This window comes from Eupeodes corollae, chromosome 2, assembly GCF_945859685.1.
Source record: "Eupeodes corollae chromosome 2, idEupCoro1.1, whole genome shotgun sequence".
Lineage (NCBI taxonomy): Eukaryota > Metazoa > Arthropoda > Insecta > Diptera > Syrphidae > Eupeodes > Eupeodes corollae.
Window position 1 is genome coordinate 67,683,449 of NC_079148.1, and position 21,856 is coordinate 67,705,304.

General features: G+C 32.1%; 1 protein-coding gene across 3 annotated transcripts in view; it reads right to left on the bottom strand.

The window, feature by feature from the left end:
• LOC129947664 (myogenesis-regulating glycosidase) overlaps positions 1-21,856 on the bottom strand; it is an 86,084-nt gene that overhangs the window by 33,268 nt on the left and 30,960 nt on the right. Inside the window, exon 1 of one of the 3 annotated variants that reach the window (XM_056058297.1) lies at positions 3,537-3,956. The exons of 1 other annotated variant lie outside the window; for it this stretch is intronic. In XM_056058297.1, coding sequence (XP_055914272.1) covers positions 3,537-3,653 — 117 coding nt within the window. In that variant the 5' untranslated portion in view covers positions 3,654-3,956. Of the gene's footprint in view, positions 1-3,532; positions 3,957-21,856 lie in introns of those variants that run through there. One more of the 3 variants, XM_056058300.1, reaches the window with a different exon arrangement.

The window sequence follows — 21,856 nt, forward strand, 5'->3', positions numbered from 1 at the left end:
TGGCGTACCACAAGGTAGCCACTTAGGACCTATACTGTTTATTTTGTACGTTAACGACTTACCTTCTATTATAAAACTCTCATTTGTTTTATTTTACGCTGATGACATTAAAATTTTCAAACGTATCGACTCACTTGACGACTGTTTACTCCTGCAAGATGATCTAAATAGTTTTCGCGAATGGTGTTTTATAAATAAACTTTCACTAAACATAGACGAATGTAAATAAATGTGTTTTACACGCAAGCAAAATGTTTTGACTTTCAATTATCAATTAGACTCTTCTTATTTGACTTAACTCTCTACTTTCTCTGACCTAGGTATTGTTCTTGACTCAAAATTAACTTTTACAAATCACTATGACTATATTATTAAAAAAGCAAATAAGACACTCGGATTTATAAAACGGTTTTCACATGATTTTCGCGACCCATATATTCTTAAACTTCTTTATATATTGTAAGACTAATATTGGAATGTGGTTGCATAATATGGGCTCCATTTTATTCAGTCCATAATAAACAGAATAGAAGGAGTACAAAGAAGATTCAAGCGCTTCTGCCTCCGTTTCTTCTACAATCATAGGCTTCCGCTCATAAATCTTCCATTGCTTTCTAAACACAGAGAGTACATTCAGCTATGCTTTATTATAAAATTAATCAATGGGTCAGTCATATCACCATCAATTTTGGAACAATTAAACTTTATTTATAGGCGTTCAAGTATTAGAAGGCAAGTTCCTTTACGTCCAAATCAAGCATCAAGCAGATCGAACTATTATAAAAACAGTCCCTTCAACCAATTGATTTAAATTTACAACAAGTATTACTTTTTGGTATATTCCGTAAGCGAAGATTTTAAATTAAATTTTTCATCACTTCAGTTTAGCACTTTTTTTTTGGAATAGCTTAAAGCATTTTAATCTAAGAATAAATGTATATCATATCATAAATATCTTTTGAAAAATTTTAGATGTTTATATTTATCTTAAAAAAATATTGTTTTCAACATTGAATACAATTTTTACAAAAATCGAGTTGATAGTTTTTCAACAAAAACTAAAATGAAAATTTGGTTAAAATTGATGTTCGGTTTTCGATATCTCTTGAACAATAATAATAACAATCATTCATCTAATTTTATTTGTTTATATTAGAAAAAAAAAACTTTTAAGAAATGCTACTAAATTTGGTAAAAATTGTTTTTTGACTAAAAATCGTTAACAAAAATAAATTTTGAAATCACACTACATCATTATATGTAAAATATGGTTGGTAATTTTTAATTTGTTTTGGATTAATTTAACTGACAACTTTTTTAACATAACACGAAAACTTACAAACCTTTTATATAAGACAAATTGACAGACGTAATGGGAAGTTATCAGTGTGAGTCGCATCCCAGCCATTTTTTTGTAGGTGTTTGTGTTTTGTAAAAAAGTTTTCTAAAAAAAAAAATACTAAAAGTTAGCAACATTTCAATATCTGTTTTTGCCACGACTTTTTTAGGCGATAATTTATATTTTGTTGTTCCTAACACGTTTGTGGTGGCAAATATTGTTTTTTATTTATAAAAAAAAACGTTAGTCGAACTTTTATAAATTTTACTAATTTGGTATCGTGTCACATTATTTAATACAAATTTTAATAAAATAATTAGCGTCTTTAGTGAGATATTTGGGTTTCTTAAATGTCCTTTCTGTAAAAAATGTATATGAAGCCAATTTCTCTACTAGGGGGTTATTATGAAAAACGATAATCGTTTTTAATACGGAGTATTTGTGAAATTGCGATTACGAAAAACGATTGCAGAAGCGCGTATATGTAAAATTGCGATTATGAGAAACGAGAGTTGTAAAAAAACGATATTCGTATTTTTATTTTCGAGTGCCTACAAGCACTCATTTAGCTTTTGTTTTGGCTGGTTACTGTCAAGTGTCAAACATTATTGTGTTTTGGTTTGTTTTTTTTTTGGTTTGGTTTTCATTTTTATGAGGGAGAAAAAATGTAAGTTAAATAATAAATATAATGGTGAAAAACATAAAAATAAGATATTTCTAATACTTAGGTTTAAAACAGCTAAACAAATAGACTTGATGGTAGCTTTCATGGAAAGTAAATAGGTGTGAAGTTAGTTGCCATGAGATTCGTTTTTCTGGGTTTCGTTTTTTCTGCCGTTCGTTTCGTATTTCATAATAAGAACCCTGGTATCCTGAACGTACGACCGTTCTATACATGCATAGTCAGGCATCTCTTTAAAAAATCTTGATTAAGATTCTACGGATCTTGAAATGTCAAATTTGTCAATTCGATTACAATAATTTCCCATGGAAAGATAACAAAATATGAAAAAAAAAAACAGAGAATATACTTGCAATAAAGGACTCTGCTAATATTCAAAATCAAAATGTTTCTAAAAAAATGAAAAAAAGTTTGGCCCTTACTTTTTTTCAAAATTGTAAAATAAAGTGCTAAATTTTAAAAAACTTGTTTCTGAGAAAATTGAAAATACCTAAAATAACGAAAGAACAGATTTACGAAATAACAAAGCTACGAAAGACAAAGTTATGAAAACCAAATGCACGAAAAACTAATTAATAGCTATTAATCATTTAGGAAAAAGGAATCTTATCAAGCCTTAAGTTTTCATAAAAAACATGTAACACACAAAAATAATTTGAATCTATAGTTTTCATAAAAAACTAAGTAACACAAAAAATACTTTGAGTCTATAAAGAACTATTGTAGATTTAAGAAATTGCTAATATTATAATAATCTTCCATAGGTATAAAGAGTAAACTAAAATCCTATATTTAAAGAAAGAAACTTAAGCCGACATCTCTGGAATTTTCCTGGCTGGAATGTTGGCATTTGATAATACCCGAAAACCGATTCGGACAGCTGTCAGATTTATAAGGAAGTCTCAAGTTACTCAAGTTAAATAACTGAAATCACTGCAGAATTCGTGCTCTTGGAAGTCACACGTCGGGGACTTTTTTATTTTCATAAAATTTTATACCTGTTGTTCGGCTATGCACTGCACAAAAATTACTTCAAACCTCGATGTCACTGTTGTTATGTAGGCTCACAATGTAATAGTTTTTTACTTCTGTACGATTGCATTGAGAAAACCCTTAACAATTAAATTATCACTTTAACACATTCAAATTCAATCCACGAGGAAAAAAATGTAGAGGTTGTCTCGAACGCCTTATTCTAAGTGATCAGTCTCAGACGCTTACAAATGTATGTTGCACCATTAAAACCCACTGTACCTTTATTTTTATATGAATAACAAATTCTTTATCCAAAAATATTTTCCTTAACTCTTTACGGATAAAAATGTGTAACATTTCTATATTTTGATTCTTGAAAATCAGTTGATTTATAGCAACATCCTAAAGTGAATGGATCATTTGTTGACAGAAAATTGACACTTATTATTTTTGCATATACCAACATAACCTATATATATCACAATTTCACATTTGTATGTCACAGAAACACGATATTTTAATATGAACATTTTTACCTGCCTTATTTGAAGGAATATTGGAAACAACAGCTTCGGAAGTTTTACTGACTTTATTGGTTAATTTATCACTAAGTTCAATTGCATTTGAAAATGACGTATCCACTTCGATTGTATCCATCACTTTTATAAATTCAATCAAATTGCACTTTGCACCATAACTAATAAAAAGTAGCAAACATTGTTAATTGAATTTCTGTCATCATAGTTTTATGGACGTTTTGTAAATGTCAATCTGAAGAATGCAATTATAACAACAACAATAAAAAATTGATCTCTCACATAAAGTTAGTTAAGTTAGTTAAAAAAAAAAACAGTGATATAATGTTTTTTATTACATTTTAGACAACAATTACGATTACGACATAATTAATTTATATAGCACTATAGCGCCCGCTGCCGCCGGCGAATTATTGTCTTCCTTTAGCAATATCGTTTCGATTGACACTAAACGTGGGAACTAAATTGTTGACGAAGCGCGACTCAACCAGACGACCGACGATCGACATCAACTCTACTACGACTCCTCGATTGTTCATTTTGTTTTTTTGTTGTTGCAAATTATATGTAATTTATATATTTTACACTTTATCTACATAAACGCTAGACTTTATAAACATTTATACGTTTATAGGTATAAGATCGGAAAACGAGAATTGCAGTCTATTCAAATGAAATTAAGAAAATAAAAATCACTTTCAATTCTAATCGGTGGTGATGGTTTGCTTTTCCCTCAAATCGTTTGTTGTAATCGATCAAATTGATGCATCATAAAAGTGAAGCCGTATGAAAAATATTTCAGAGAAACCTGTGTCACTTTTTGTATTGTTTTTCTTTTGTCAGACAACAAAGAAGAAGACTGCAAATAATCCTCTCCCAAGAGTCATAACCTTATTCGATTGAAGTTATTTTGTACTTTACGAGATTAAATACAAAGGTCGATGTTCTGGTTGTCAAGTGGACTCCAATCCAATTTTTCTTTTATTATATATAAATTTAAACAAATGTGATTTATTGATGGTGTTTAGCAGACTCACACCTGAGTCATAGTACAACTTAAAGTTCATAAAAAAACGCTGATAAAGGGGTTCTAAGATCCTGGCCACCACAAAAAGATTGGCGTGTTAATACCGACAATTGTACTTCTATACTTGACAAGTGGTACGATTGTACAAGAGAATGTTAACCAAGCAGTTTCTGTACTACTCAAATACTTTTAAACCCTTGGTAATTACCTTTTCTTAAATTCCAATATCAGGGCATTGAAGTTTAAGTATACCATTTCCAAATATTCTTATACTTGTGCTTGAAATGATTGAAGTCCTGAAATATTTGAATACTTTACAGACCTGTTAAAAACAAAGGATGGATTCTGACTTTTAGGCGGCCGTTATAGCTCTCATTGGTTTTCATCTTAATTTTTTTTTTGTACACTTCAGAATTTCAGAAAGTAGTTAGCTTAAAGCAAGCTTCAAACTACGATCAGAGGCTCATCATAAGTGCATGTGTTAGTTGTTAGTAAGATAATAATAAAAATTAAAGCCTAACACCCTCACCCTACAGAACAACAAAAGATAAAATAAAGACGTTTACGATAGTGGAGCACTGGTTCTAAAGAACAATGATTTTAATCCCACCTTATTTAAATTTAAATCTATCGATAAACAGTTTAAGTTATATAAAATGCTCATTCGACTTAAAGCTTCATTTTTTCCATAGTTAGTTTTATGGAAGTCAATATTTATAAAATCAAAAGAACGTAGGTGATGAGTTCCGTTTCGGTAACTCAAATTTACACAAGATAGCAAATAAGATGCATCAATTTCACCATTAATGAGTTGATGAAGAAATATTAAATCATTATTAACACGCCTTTGATGGAGAGATTGCAATTGAAGAAGCTGAATACGATGTTCATAGGGAGGCAGATCATAAGGATCTTCCCAAAGAAGACCCTTTAGGGCAAAGCTAATGAAATTATGTTGAATTGATTCAATACATTTTCTATAAATTTCGTAATAAGGAGTCCATACCTGCGATTCATATTCAAGATGAAGACGGACATGGCAATTGTACAAAGAAAGAGTAACATAGGGATCATTTAACTCGTTTGCCCAGCGTTTTATAAAACCAAGCATAGAACTTGCCGTATTGACTAATGTGATGTGTAAACTCAAAGTTGGAACTGAAATAAACAACTAAATCTTTAAATGTGGAGACGTGACAGAGTTACACTAACGACTTATTTTTAAGTAAAAGTTATCGTCTGGCATTTAAAGGGTTGAGTAAAAGGCTATTTTTCCCACACCAAAATGTGAAACTATCAATGTCGGCTTGTAAAAGGATAGGAGCATGGCATGACGATGGCACCATCAGATTGAGCATCAAAAGGTTCTGAAAGAATATTTCTAAATTTTACCTCATAGGATCTGTTTTCAAGGTATGATTTGATGCAATCTAAGAAAAATGGTGGAAAACCAAGAGCTTTGAGTTTAAATAAAGTAATTACTTGGCTTAGTTGGTCAAAAGCTGTAGAAAAGTCAGTCAACTTCATTACCTTGTTCTAAAGCGTTTGAACATATGTTTGAGAATGTGAGGAGATAAGTTACGGTTAATCTTTTTTTTCACAAAACCATGTTGCTGTTTTCAAATGATATTTTTACTAAAAAATGCTACACTTTCAAAAACAACTTGTTCAAACAATTTAGGAATGCAAGAAAGCTTTGCAATGGGACTGTAGTTTGTTATATCCGCCTTGTTACCTTTCTTGAAAATTGGTGTTATAAATGACTTCTTCCATATGCTGGGAAATTTGCCTGGTTTTAGTGAAAGTGTAAATAAGAACGTAAGGGGTTCAAGTAAAGCATTACTACAATTTTTTAGTACTATCGGGAGAATACCATCGGGACCGGCTGAGCAGTCATCATTTAACGCAGATAATAGATTAAGGACCGTACTCTGTAGCACAGGTATGTGAATACAGCTAGTTTGCGAAAAGGAGTGAAGATTATGAAAATATACTTCATCAACTTGTTGAGGGCTCTTAACAAATGACTCACGGACATTTGTTGAGAAAGCGTTACAGATATCAACAGTTTTATCTAACGTACGGTTCTTGTAAGTGAAGTTAACTGGAAAGCTACATGATTTTTTCTTTGAGTTTACAAAAATCCAAAATTTTGTAGGATTCTCTTTCAAAGAGGTGTCCATATCAGTAACATAACAAGCATATACAAAATTAGAAAGAGACTTAAATTGGTTAAAGTATTCAACATAAAAAGAGAAGTTAATTGGGGAAAGAGTTTTGAGATACGATTTCCATGCCTTATTTCTTTTGTTACGAAGTAAACGCAATTCTTTCGTGTACCAAGGGGTGGTTAAAGTAAGCATTTCTTGATTTTTTAAAAGGAAGATTTTTTTCTAAACAATTATTAAGGATCTTATAAGCAATTGACTGCTTCGTCAATATTAGAAAATGCTAAAGTATCAGCGATTCCAGAAATGGTTAAATCTTCAGACAACAACTGGAAATTAGCTCTTCTGAAAACAAAATTATATAAGCAATCAAAATTACTGTGTTCAGTAAGGTAATTACTTTTTTATCAATATAAGTAATTCCTGGTCTAGGTTTTAGAGTACTTATAGCGTCAGAAGAAAATACTAAATCAAGAATTCGATTTTTGAGTTTTTAATACATCTTTTTTGCTGTAAGTCAGTAAGAAGGATTTTATCGAGAAAAGATAGTTCCAATTGTGAAGAAGAGAGAAAGCCTTTAAGGCAAGATTCGTCTTCCTGTGGAATCCAATCAATGTGTGGTAAATTAAAGTCACCTAGAAGTAAATATTGGCGTCAGCGCAGGACAAACTGATAACAAAGTCTAGTGCTAAGGTGAGTTCGCTATAAACAGACTCTAAACTTTTTGGAGGAATATATGACGATCCTTTCTGTAAACTTTGAACTCTTGGCTGAAAAGTTCTGTGTCGGAAAAACTTGAATCAAGCCAAGTTTCTGTCAAAACGAATACGTCATGTGGAAATGATCGGAGTTGAGAAAAATGTCAGCAGTCTTACTGCGAAGTCCCCTTACGTTTAGTAGAAGAGGGAAAGCCTGTTGTGTTTTTTGGCTTGGTTTTCAAAGAAACAACTCGTTTTTGACTTTGTGCAAATGCTTTGACTAAAGTCTCTGCTGGCCATATATTTCTATTGCAAATTGAATCGAAGAACGTGGGATTCGTTATTAATTTAAAATAAAAAACAAAGCTATTTTGTTTATTGATCTTAGTACACCTAATGAATGAGCTGGAAGGTATGCTCTTACAGCTGTGATATGGATGGAATTATTTATTACTGTTCCAGTAACGGAGTCGCTAATGGGGGCTGAATTTAAGTCAGGAATTGGAGTTATATGAGGAGTTCCCGTGGGATATGAAAGCATTGGGGTGATGTTAACATTAGTTCATTTTGAGGGAGGGGTAGAATTTCTAGCAAGCAAAGAGTTTTCTCGGCTTCTTTTTTTAAACTTTTTCTTTTGTTTATCAGGTAGACTTTCTGCGTTATTACCAGAACCTGATTCCGCGAGAATATCTTCACTTGCAGAAGAGAAAGTAGAAGGAATTTTGGGGATAGCTAAGTCATCAGTCGAAGTGGAACCATCAACCATGATGTTGGTTGCAGAATATGGATTAAATTTGCAAACTGCAGTATTAAATGAATTCAGTTTTAAAATTTCAGCCTTTAAAGAAGTAATTTTAAAAGCTAGTTGGGATACAGACAGCTTCCGGCAGTTATGACAAATTTCGAGCTGGCTATTTTGTCGATAAACGCATTCGTTGAACCAACGCATTTTGCATATTAAAGATCATTGAAAACAATCATTGGAATTTTGTTGACAGGTCGTTCATAGCTATCATTAAAAATTTCTGTCATTGAACAAAATTTCTCGATTGAAATCCACCGAACAATTTTTACTGACAGAAATCTGTCATTGGAATTGTGTGAAATTTGAAAGTATCAGCTGTTCAGGAAAACGAATTTCCATCTGGGAAATGGAAAAATACTTTTTTAGAGATATATAAATGCACAATTACTCTTTTTTATCTTAAAAAAATTCTTTGGGTGATTTCCGATCGATCAGTCTATAATTTTCATTTATAATCAAAGGCAAACACCGTCAAAATATCGATGCAAATTTTTTTCCGGATCGATTTCAGTGATAGCTATAACTGGCCCCTTAATCATGGCGGGGGGTAATAACTTAACATAAAGACGAGTTTGTTTTTGAGCACCGCTTAAAGATGTTGGGGAATGTTCAGTTAAGGAGGCTGACATTTTAGAATAACATAGTGTCCATGCATCGAAATCTTATTATTTGCATATTTCAAGTGACCATTTCAATAATTATATTTGTCTTAGAATACTGTTATCCAGCAGGGCATGGTTCCAAAACTGTCACTAAGCTTTTATTATTCGTTGGGTTCATCTTTATCGGTGAATGATATTATTTTATACAACAAATTTTAGTCTTCCCCGTAATCTAAAGTGATACCATCTGTTTTTATTTTCGAGTGGATTATGGTCTTTAGGTCCCAACATCATAGCATTAGAACCGACCGCAACTGGACCCTTAATGGTTCCAACTTAGAAGTGGTGAAAGAATTTAAATATTTAGGCTACACATTAACTCATAACCTGAATTTTGGTGTTCACATAAAAGATAAGGTGAGAGTTGCAAAAACTGCAATAAATTGTATGTGCCCAAACTTTTTTAAGTGTTTGAAGCAACTATCAAAAGCTGTTTGTGTTATGGCAACCAAATCTATGGGTAAAAGCAAATAGAAGATATCGAATCCGTCCAAAGATATTTTTTCGAGCGTATCTTTAGACTCCCAACTAACACGCCCAATTATGCTATACATATAGAATCGGGACTTGCTCCAATATTTATTATAAATTTAAAAGCAAACACTGATTACATATTGAAGGTAATGCAAAGGTCGGCCAACAATTTGCAAAAGAGGGTCCTATCAGTGTGTTTTAGATGCCGGTATACTCCATTTAAAGACTGGTATGATTTGGCCTCGGCACACAACTTTCCTCTGTCTCTATCTGTTGATAGTTTAGATACGTGAAGAAGTGCTCTCTACGACTGTATATCTACCATTGATGATCACTCATTCCAAAGCTATCTAGATAGGGCAAGGGAGTCTGTGTCGAGATCAATTTACAGTAAACTTAACCTTAGACTCGGGTCTTCTAATTACTTTAGTGATACATTTACTGTAATGGAAATGAGCATCATATTTAAAGCACGCACGGAGATGTTAGAGCTTAATCACAGACCGCACAGAACTAGTAACAACTCAAACTGCACTTTGTGCAACCTTAATCAAGTTGAAAACATTTTACAGTTTGTTGCATTGTGCCCAATCTTGCAGGAAATTCGTCGGCTTTATTTTAATAAGAGTTTTCTGTCACTTGAAGAATGTCTAGGTGTTCTGAATGGAGATAACGGTTGGCGTCTACTCATTCAGTTTTTATTAGATGCAGTTTCATATAGAAACATGTACATTAATGTATACTAGAATAATAATTCTATTACAATTTTGTTTTAGCTAAACTAAAAGCCTTAACCGCATTTGAAATTGCAAATTCCTTATGATCTATGTATTGTTTTAAACATATTGCACAAATTAAATGATTGCTGTTTTTGAAAAACTTAATAATTTTGTTTTAGCTAAACTAAAAGCCCGAATCAGATTTTGTTTATATTTTTTTTTTATAAATATATTTATCTATTAAATTAGCTACACCATTAAAACGAATATTTTTTTTTCTTCCCACTGGCACTATTCTTTTTCTTTTGAATTGCTATTTTCTTTATATAACCAAATTTTTATACTTTCCCTCACAAAATGTTTAGTTTATAAAAATATACCGGCAGACGGCCCATGAGCCATGCTTGTAATCTTTAGTTTTAAGTTTGTAAATTTTTGAAATGAAAAAAATAAAGATGATAATAATAATAATAATAATAATATTTTGGCTTTCTGCACAAAATTCGTTTAGCATAGCTTGTAGTTAATTTTTGTATGTGTCGATTAATACAATATCGTTACTCGTATATTATTCTCCTTAGACTTCTCTATGATTTGGCTCATTGTTTGAAGATGGTGTGAAAAGAAGGTTGATTGGACCCATACAATTGTTTATATCGTATCTCTTGCATTTTTTGTGGATCAGAATAGTTTCAGATTTCTTCCATCGTTTTGGGATTTCTTCTTAAAGTTAAGTAGGATTTTTCTTTTCTATCTTTCTTTTTTTTTTAAATCCTGTCAACAATAGTTTCTAATGTTTCTTAATAGTTTGTTTGCTTGTTTTTAAAATTTCCAGAAGGATTTCTATATGCATCCATAATACCATCCATGACGCAAGTTAAAATACGAGCAAAAATGACGAATTTTAATTTTCGGAAGCATCATGCTAAACTCAAGCAATTACATTTCTTTTCAATTATTGCATTAATGGTTATATTTAAAAATACGCAAAATCGGATATTAACTTTATTGCTACACATTTGTTCTTAATTTAATTTTTGAATGAAACCTATATTTGCTATTACAAATAACAATAACAAAGGATTTAAAGAATAAATATGACTATTTAAATAAGTTAAAATGTCATGTTTCCGTACAAAAAAAAGCAATCAATCATTTTAGTTCAATACAATTACGCCAAGTATGAGAGCAATAACAATTGCTTACTATCAATAAATTTTAATTGCCTCTTTAAAAACTATAACAAACCATTAAATGTGTACATGTGTAACGAGTACACATAATAAGTTAAAGTTAAATACAACAAACCCATTGACTCAATTTTAAAGCTATACAAATAAAAAATAATACAATCTGATTTATTAATTCTCAAGTGGCAATAATTTACAACTCACAGTCATAAACTTTGATTTAAGTCAAATGAAATCAGTGCAAATAGAATAAATTGCATAATTTGATTAGAATTTCATTCTAGACGTCAATCAATTACAATGAAATTGTTGTCTATTGGAACTCAATAAATAAAATATCTATACAAAAAAACTGTCATTTGCATATTTTATTCAATTACATTATTATTTATTGCCCTTGTTGTTATTTAATTGATAAGAAAACAAACAAACTCTTTCTTGTGTATGAAATGGCATTTTTGCTGCTAATTAAAATAATGTAATTGTGAGAAAAAGATCATTACTTTAATCGCATACTTTTAGGGGCAGATGTGTGATGAAAACGCTAAGTTAAATTGCAATGAAAGCAAGATTGGTATTAAAAGAAAGTATGCACCTTGCTTGTACTGTAGCTTTAAAGCTGTAGATTTAAGCTCTGTTATTTATGAGTGTATTTTCATAGCAAAACGATCTGCGTTTTGAATTCAATTGTTTAATAAAAATGAAGATATCAATAAATTGTGATATTGGAAATAGAAAAAGTTATGAGCTTGTTACTCCATCATATTAATCAATTTAAAACATGTATTATAGTGGGTATTCCCCTGAGTGGAAGTTGTAACTGTTTAATCCCTAAGATAGCCCAAAAAAAAAATTACATATGCTTAAATCTGGCCAGCCTATGTCTCCTCTCAGAGATACTAACCGCCCAGGGAACATTTGTCGTAAGATAGCAAGTGAAATTCGAGCTAGCTCCGTCTTGCTGAAACCATACATCTCCCAAATCATATTCTTCAGCCATTTCCTCCAACCTTTGCTGAAGATAAATTTAAAACAAGACAACATAACGAGCGGACGCGAAAGTGACGGTCCTGTTCTCGTCCTCAAAAAAGTAGGAGCCGATCACCCCAATTTGGGATACAGCACACCAGACGGTCACATAAGGAGAGTGGAGTGGTCTTTCATGGAGCCCAGTATCTATAATTTTGTTTATTTACAGTTCCAGAAAGATGAAAATGGGCCTCGTCGCTACAGAAAAAAGTCGATATCGGAGGAATTTGCAGAAGAATTTGCTGACAGAGAATTTTGCGGTTGTTGTAGTCTGTAGCATTTAACTCTTGGACAAGCATTAATTTTTAATTTCGTGAAGAATTCTCCTCAAAGAACGGTCTGAAATTCCCAAAGCTACGGCGGCCGGCGTGTTTCCGGGTTGAGCGTTTTGGTGACTACTCAATTAGCTCTCTAACCAACTGCACATTTTCGGGGGTTCGTACTGTTCTGGATGCTCCGTGTACAAGTTTTCTTAGGGTACTTCCAGTTTCTTCCTAATTCCGTATCCACAATTTGATAGTGTTTGCAGAAGGAACAAATTCAGCACGTGGAATGCCGAAGTGTAAACGAAAAGCCCTTTTTAGAGCGATCACAGAATGATTATTTTCCTAATGTGCACGCACGAAACTAATCAAAATTTAATAAATTTGCAGCCAGTGAAAAATTAAATTGATTTATTTAATTGTCATTCAAACGTTCAAAAGATCTCTTCATGAATCAATTGAGTTCTTGTATTGTATACAAAATTCCTAATAAATTAAAGAACTTCTCAATAGTTTTCGGTTTTCTACATTGGGTAACGAAATTCTTTACCCAATTAATGTACAGTATTGTTTCAAATACTTCAAATACGGTTTTTTACGTAAAGTCTTATCTTACTTGTGTCATATATGAACTATGAGGCAAGTATTGCATAAGTAAAAAAACTTGGAACAGAAATTTTAATCAATCAGTTAGAATGGTGAAGAAGTCGTAAAAAGTGAATCCCTAGAGTCCGTCCACCTGGCCTCACCCCTACAGCCCAAACCATTGTCGATTGAGTTCAAAGATGAAAATTAAGATTATGAACCGGATTCACGTTAGGCACTGTTTTCAAATTTTTAAGACGAAAAATAACAGTAGGCAAAAATCGAAAATTTGAATTTTCCATAAAACGATAGATTATTTTTGTAATTTTCTCTAAATTATTTTTTCTAATTGCTCTCGAAGGGTACCTCCTTTTTTATTTTGTTTTTAAGTTTTCTCAAGAACGAATCAACCGATTTTAATAATTTTATTTTTTGTCATTGCTTTTATTTTTGATTTAAAAAAAAATAATTTTTTTTTGAAATTAGATATCCCGAAAATGGGTCAAGTTTGTTATTTTACTGGGATTTTACATTACATTACATTTCACACTACTCTGCACATAAATGTACAGAGTAGAAAACACAGCACCTTGAGCAAGAATACTATGTAAGATGATAATAACACAAGACATTAATACAAGACAGAAGGACAGAAGAGAAAGAACAACAGAAAGAAAGAACACATGACAACAGCACGCGGTAGGTTTGGAGACGGTCCCCCGTCTTTCTACTAACCACGCTCACTGATGCTTGATTCCGGTGATCGATGGGAACCGAAGCTTTTTTCTTCTTTTTTTAAATTCATTTTTTAGTAGTTTATTTTTAAACCTTTCTTAATGCTAGACAAAAATTCATAAAACTAGCTTAGTTATCCATAACTTAAAACTAACTTAATGGTCCCATACGGACACTCTAAATTAAACAATAATACTAAAAACTAATGCCTTTCGGCCCTCAGACCTATTTTACTTCAACTATAAACTAATTTAATGTGTTTTTTTTTGTATTTGTTTGTATTTTTTTTTTCTATTTCTTTTTGTGCCACCATGCACATTCTACTTAAAACTAAACCCTAAAACTATAAAACAAGTATGTAAGCAGGACAAGGCTTAAAACCCCATCCCGACTACAAACTATCAAGTGCCGATTGAAGCTACCAAAACTGGTTCTCCTGCTTCACCCTATCAGTTCGGTCCCGTTCGGACACAGCCCTACTGAACCGAAAGAGCCCTGCTCCACCTTGTGCCTTGACGTCCCGATTGTACAGGAGTCGCCTATCCACGTTTCGTCGTCTGACCTGGTAGATTAGCAGAATTGCCAATCTATCTGTATCAGACCGCATCTATCTAAAAAGAGGAATGCCTCTGGTGGAAGAAAGCTACTCAAGCGTGTACTTTCAAAATACTTGTCGTTAGGATAGAACGCCCGGAAAATTCAATTGTTGGTCGAAGACATAGCTCTTGCAATGTGACCTCGAACAAGTCTTATCACGATTCGAGCCCCGTTGTATGGGACCTCGTTGGAATAGTAATGCACGTAAGAAGATTCGGGTGTTCGAAATAAGCCGGTACAGCGTCGTAAACACTGCCGCTCGAACACCCGGAACTTCTCCATCTGGGAACGGACAACGTTGAACCACACAGGACAACCATAAACGATCATCGGTCGTATGAGGGCCATGTAGCAAATTACCTTCACTCTGGCGTCAAGCCGACTGCTAAAAAACAGCCGTTTCGTCAGAGCAAAGGCTCCTCTGGCCCTGGTCAGTGCAGTATTTATATGTCTTTCGAAATATAAATACTGATCTAACCAGGTACCGAGGTATTTCACTACACTTTTGCTCGCTAATGGCTGCACGTGAAGATCAACGATGGCCGTCTTGCGCCAATTCTTGCACCTATCCCTCGTGGCCCTAGCCAACGCAGTCCGGAACAGAATTGTCTCCGACTTCTGGACATTTATTTTCAGTTTCCAGTCGTCGCAATATCGCTGAATCTTGTCGAAATCACGCTGCAAGAGAATTCTAATAACCTCAACCTTTCGGGCCGTTCTGTACGGAATTATATCGTCAGCGTACGCAATTGCCTTTGTAAGACTACCTATCAAATCGCTGGTGTAAATGCTGAAGAGAATCGGCGAATTCACCGCTTCCTCTTGAAGACCATTTTTAATTGAGAATGTTGTGGTAGAAGTTACATTACCACTTTTGACAACAATCTTTCTACCGTTAAGCATATCAATGGCATGCTTATGCCAAGCCTGCTCAGTTTTAGGTAAAGACCCTCTAACCATACGGTGTCAAAGGCCTTTTCCAAATAAATCAGAACAGCACCTGTGCATTGTTGTTTTGATTTATTCCATTGGATATCAGAAACGAGTTTAGACGCAGCATGAATTGTGTCATGACCCGCCTTGAACCCGAACTGTTTATCCGGAATTATTTTGTTGTCCGCAGCCCACTTAGTCAGAGCGCTATTAATGATTTTTTCGAAAACTTTGCTGATGCTCGGAAGAAGATTTATCGACAGAAATTTGACGGGTTGGAGTTGTCCTTTACCTTTTTCGGGAGAGGATGAGCCACAGCGGTCTTCCAATGCACTGGATAATATGCATTATTCAGTGCATTATTGAAGAGTGTGGTGTAAATGTCAATTGCCTCCATCGGTAAATGTCTTAGTACAACGTTGGATATACCATCGACACCTGCTGACTTTTTATTTTTTATTGAATTCAAGATGAGCTGGGAGCCGAAGCTTTATCAGTGACTAGGCCGTTGCCTACTGGGATTTTATATTTGTTTGGAAGAGTTAATTCTTACGTTATGAGTGGTCTTAGGACAGGCTTAGCTAGACAATGAACCGTCCATCTGGGACACCTCAAAATTGCCTTGGTCATAAAATATTTAGTAGTTAACTGGTTTTCAAAATAACATGGGTTACATAGCTTCAATTTAACACAATAAACTGGAATAAAAACCTAAGCATTAATATAATTTGTATTAAAAAATTACCATGGTTGAAAATTTATAAGGGTTGAAAAATAACCTGGCTATAAAATAACGTAGATTTGAAATAACCTGGGTAACAAAAAAAAATGAGTTTCAAAATATCTTGGGTTATAACAACACACGATTAAACAATAACTTGAGTTTAAAAATTACCATTGTCAAAAAATTAATTCCGATAAAAAAATTTGCCAGGGTTAAAAAAATAAAATAAGCCTCTATGCAGTAATTTCCAATACATAACCTCCTTATAAAAACTAATATTTTTGATACAATGCAAAAATAAAATTTACATAAAAATAGTCCTAATTGCAAGTATTTTTTGCACCAATTTTAGGTTTTGTTGGATTTTGTTTTTGACAGAAAATATTACACCAGTTAAAAAATTACTTAATACCGAAATTAAAATAATTCTAAAAGAGGATTTGAAGAAAAAATTGAGATGTTTATTGCTTCCAAGAAACTAATTAGTTTTTCTAAAGTATTCTTTAATTCTGGCATAATACTCCCACTTCTTCGTATTACTCCCAGTTCTAGGAATCCCCATGAGTTAATACTTGAGTTGGACTCCGGAAGTAGGTATTTTAAGTATATTATATTCTTTTTCAACAGCACAGTTAGAATGGAGAAAAATGTTCTACCCAACTCTGGCTAGAATAGAGAGACTGACAAGCGGGCAAAATCACCGGAGACACTTTTTTCGCCTTCTCTACCATCGTACTATCTTGATTCAAAATCTCAAGATACGAATATAATATTTTTCATATACTTATGTAGGTCGCAAGTAAAAATCACTGAATGCAACGGGTAACCACTTCATAACCATGTACATATATTGAACAAGTGGTAGTACTTAACATAATTCCCTTTAAACTGTTTATCATATGAAATAGCTAAGTCTTTTATATCTTTTACTTTGTTCTAGTTTAGATATTTTTTTCGAGTCATTTAATGTGGGCATCATATTTTTGTAGTTCTCATCAATCATCATTTTTTCATTCATAACATAAAACTCATTGAATTCCAAAAATTCACACCATTTTTTTTTTTGTTTTTGATGTATGTTTATTTTTAACATAAGGTATAAGTTATAAATCAAACAAAAAAATAATAAAATTAAAATAGAATTTATTATAAGCAACTACGGTTTTAGCAGGTACGGTTTTAGCAGCTGCTATAGCTGTGCAATAGATGTTTATATTGAAAATGTTGATTTATCACTAATTTAAATTGATTACATAGAATTGATCATTGATATAAATCGTCGATATGTGATCTAATAAGATATGAATCTTACTACCTCAAACTATTTGTTTGGAAAATTGTAAGGTAATTTAATTAAAATATTTATTTTAAGTCTTCTATTATAGCTAAAGTTGCCATTGTCTCAAAGGACTAGGTATATAAAAACAAATGCAGATTTGTAAAGGCTAAAGTCTTTTAGTGGCTGCAATCAGTAGTCTTTGACTTTTAAAATAAAAGATAACAATCATTAAAAAAAAACATAATATGAGATCATTTGACTTTGTCATTTTGACTGCAACCTCTTTGACTTTTTAAGGTCTTTGAAGCTATTCAAAAATCAATTTTAAATGCCACTCTATTTTAAAAGTCAATAAGTTTTGAATGCAGTCTTTTGACTGACTTTTAATGTTGGTGAACCTATCATAATTTGAAACGGAAACTTTCAAGTACCGATTGAAGCTATCAATAAATACAGTCGTAAAAAATCTCAAACATTTTTGAAATACAAACGAAATTATTGACAGTTCTTTTTCGGTATATTTAAAAATTTCCAACTAGTAGAGAATTCGTGATAAAGTTAACTAACATTTTTTACGTCAAAGCAATTCATTTAATTCAAAAGAGCGCATTCAAAATGCTTAAATTCCCAAAATACTATACTAGGGGTTTGTGATCTTAGGCAAATATGACTTTATTCTTAGCTCTAGACACATTAATACGTTAATTATTAATAAGCAATATTTTTTGAATTATATAACAATTTTTATGATGTTTTTTTCTGGCTGTTTCTTTAAAAAAATCGAAAGGAATTTGTTCAAAGGTGAAACCTGCTTAATACACTTTCGAAAAACAAATAGAAAGACGCTTTGATGCGACCACCACACTGATAACTTCACATCCCGTCTGTCGATTTGTCTTGCTTAATAGTTTGTAGGTATTCGTGTTGGGTTAAAAAGTTGTCAGTTGAATTATTCTTAAAAATTTAAAACTACCAAATATATTTTTATATAAAGAAATGGTTTAGTTTGAAAATCTAGTCTTGTTAAATTGATTTTTAGTCGAAAACGTTTCTTAAATTTTGATGAATGAAATCATCATTCGACTCAAATAGCTTTTCAAAAATTAAAATTTTTGGCTTCAAACTTATTTTATTATTTTTACTATTTTTATATTATTCAGTCATTTTTATATAAAAATCCAACAGTCTGTTTTTTCATAAAAATAAAATCTACAAAAAATAGTACGCAAATTTGTTAAAAATTAATACGAGTACATATAGACAAACTTTTAAGCAAAACAAATCGACAGACGGGATGGGAAGTTATCAGTGTGGGTCGCACCCCAGCCTCTTTTTTTAACAGAGCTACCGACTGAAGGAATGCAGTGTATTTACATTTATGAACGCAAATCTTTTATTGCTGCAGCATTTTTACATTAATGAACTTACCCTATCTTATAAACAATTAACATAAGTTAGACGAATTCCTTGATCGCAGTCAGATCTACTGTGAGACAATACAGGAGAATCCGAGGCAGTCAAGATATCGCCACGCTTCTAAAAAATCGTCTCAACAGTACAAAAATCAACAGACCCAGGAACATGACCTGAAGATTAACGGCTAAAACAACGATGTGTTATTTTCGTCTTTGGTGATAAGGCCCATTTCTGGTCGAAAGCATTTTCAGAATTTTTAGACATTATGTCGTCAGCAATAACTTGACGAATGTTGGTTTTTAAGTACTCAAGAAATAAAGGTTTGTCTGCATAAACATAATTTTTCACGTAGCCCCACGGAAAAAAGTCCTGTGGTGCCAAATCGCATGATCTTGGTGGCCAGTTGATATCGCCACGACGAGAAATTACGCGGTCAGGAAATGTTGTCGCATTCTTCAATAGCAGACAAAGAAAAGTCGGTTATCATAAGACCATAAGGCTTCGAATCGATGGTGACGGTCTTTCCAACGTCATTTTCGAGAAGTAAGGCCCAATCATACCTCCGAACCAAAGAGCGCACCACCTTTTGTGGATGTGATAGCCTTTCTTCAATTACTTGAGGATTCTTAGGTGGTATTAACATACCCACCGAGTGAGAAATGTGATTCATCGCTGAAGAAATTGTTGTTCGAAAATTCCCCGTCCACCGCCTGTTGTTTAAGTACCCATTCGACGTATCTACGACGTTGTGGAAGGTCAGCTGGCTTCAGGGATGGAATCGGTTAAGCGATAATTGACTCTGATATTTTTGATAGTCAAATTTGACTATCATTTTCATGCTGTCTGTGTAAGATGATTCAACTCAATTCAACTCGATGGAACGATTTCAGATTATAATTGTCACAATTCATTGTTGCTATGGTGAAATTTTAAATGATTCGTATAAAATATCTAAATAAAAGTTTCAAATTGGCTGTGTTTAAATAACATTCTTACTTTCTTGTGTGTTTTGTACCTAAAAAACGTAACTGAAAAAATGTCCATTCGTTTTTGTAAGCACCTGGTAGCTCTTTTCAGAAACGGCATGTTTGTAGAAAAATGACTATCAAATTTGTATTGTGACATCTTTTTAGTTTTCAATTTGACTATCACCTTACTTATTTCAGATTCGATTATTAAGACTGTCATTTATCAACAATCATCTTAGCCGATTCCACCCCAGTACTAAAAGTTGGTAACACTATTTTTAGATTTGTGGGTTCTTTAATCGTTATGTTTTGTATAAAAATAAAATGATTTAAAAAATGGTGGTTAAATTAAAAATAAAAAATTACTAGAAATGTAGGAAACAAACAAGGTTTTTCAACCATAACTTATTTAAATATTCTTGTTTACTTTTAGTTATTTGTTCATTAAAATTTAATTAAAACTAAAAATAAAGATATTCACTTCAAAGGGGATTGCTCATTTTATAAGGGACATCCGGCCCGGAGTGTACACCAATGAATTTGGTATCAAATTAAAGGTTGTTCTAAGCCGGATATATCTGCATAAATTTTTTGTCGATAACTCATGGGAGATCCGAGATATTTGAGATTGAAGTTCGAAATGTCCAACCATTAAAAATCAGCACTTTTTCGACATAAATGCTAATATCTTTGGATACAGAAAAGTTAGAAAAATCAAAAAAGTTTTAAAATAAAGGTGTCAACAATATCTTATAAATGAAACTAAAATTACATTTCTATGATTTATATATTTTGAGTTATTATATATTACTCTTCTAACATTATAGTGTTAGGTATAAGATTTTTTTTGTATTTTAGGAGCATATTTTTGAATTATTATTGTCAAAATGAATAAATTGTTGAAGAAACCCTTAAAAATTATATACGAAAATAAAGGTTGTGAACTAAGCCACTTATTGGTGCCAAAAAAATTAATATTATCATTGAATTTTAAAAGATATTATTGTACAAAAGTTTGCCTAAAAAAATGCTGTTATTCAAAGGTTTGTTTAAAAATAACTCAAAATATATAAATCATAGAAATGTAATTTTAGTTTCATTTAAAAGAAATTTTTGGCACCTTTATTTTAAAACTTTTTTGATTTTTCTAACTTCTCTGTATAGAAAGATATTAGCATTTATGTCGAAAAAGTTCTGATTTTTAATGGTTGGACATTTCGAACTTCAATCTCAAATATCTCGAATCTCCCATGAGTTATCGACAAAATATTTTTGCAGATATATCCGGCTTAGAACAACCTTTAATTTGATACCAAATTCATTGGTGTACACTCCGGGCCGAAAATGAGCATACCCCTTTGTTTTACTCTGACAAAATATTGTTACTAATATTTTGTTAAAGTTTTCGAAAAATCGACAAACGAGTTTGTTTGGGAACTTAACTTGTGGGTCAGCCTCTTTTTGTATTAATTGATCGAAATTTATAGGTTTCGAAAAGATTTGCAAATTAAAACAAAATTTAATTTCACGCAAGCTTGAAAATATACCTTGTTGTTGTTTTTCATTTTCATCATCATTTAAAAAAAAATAGAGAAACAAAAAATCCTCGCCAGCTGACAGCAAAGAAACATTTAATTTATACAAATTGATCTTGCCCATTTAAATATGGTTTTGAGGACTATCATTCAATAATTCTTTGTTTGCTTTGGAAAATTTATGAGTATGGCTGACTTTCTCGGAATTTCTGTTTTTTTTTTTGAAATTTCCCGGTATAACGCATCAAATGAAAAAGCCAATGGAATTTTATTTATGAATCACATGGTTTTGCCATTTTTTGTGTACGAATGTACATAGATACATATTTTTTTACGTGGGTATGCTTAGTAGTTTTTTGTGTGCTTAAAGTGAAATATGTTTTATAAATAAATAACTTCAAAAATAAAATCGTTATAAATGTCCTCCTTTTTAAGTTTTTTTTTTTTAATAAAAAAAAGGAAACAAAATGCACTGACCAACAAATAACTATTTTGTCAGAGATCATTAACCTTTGGC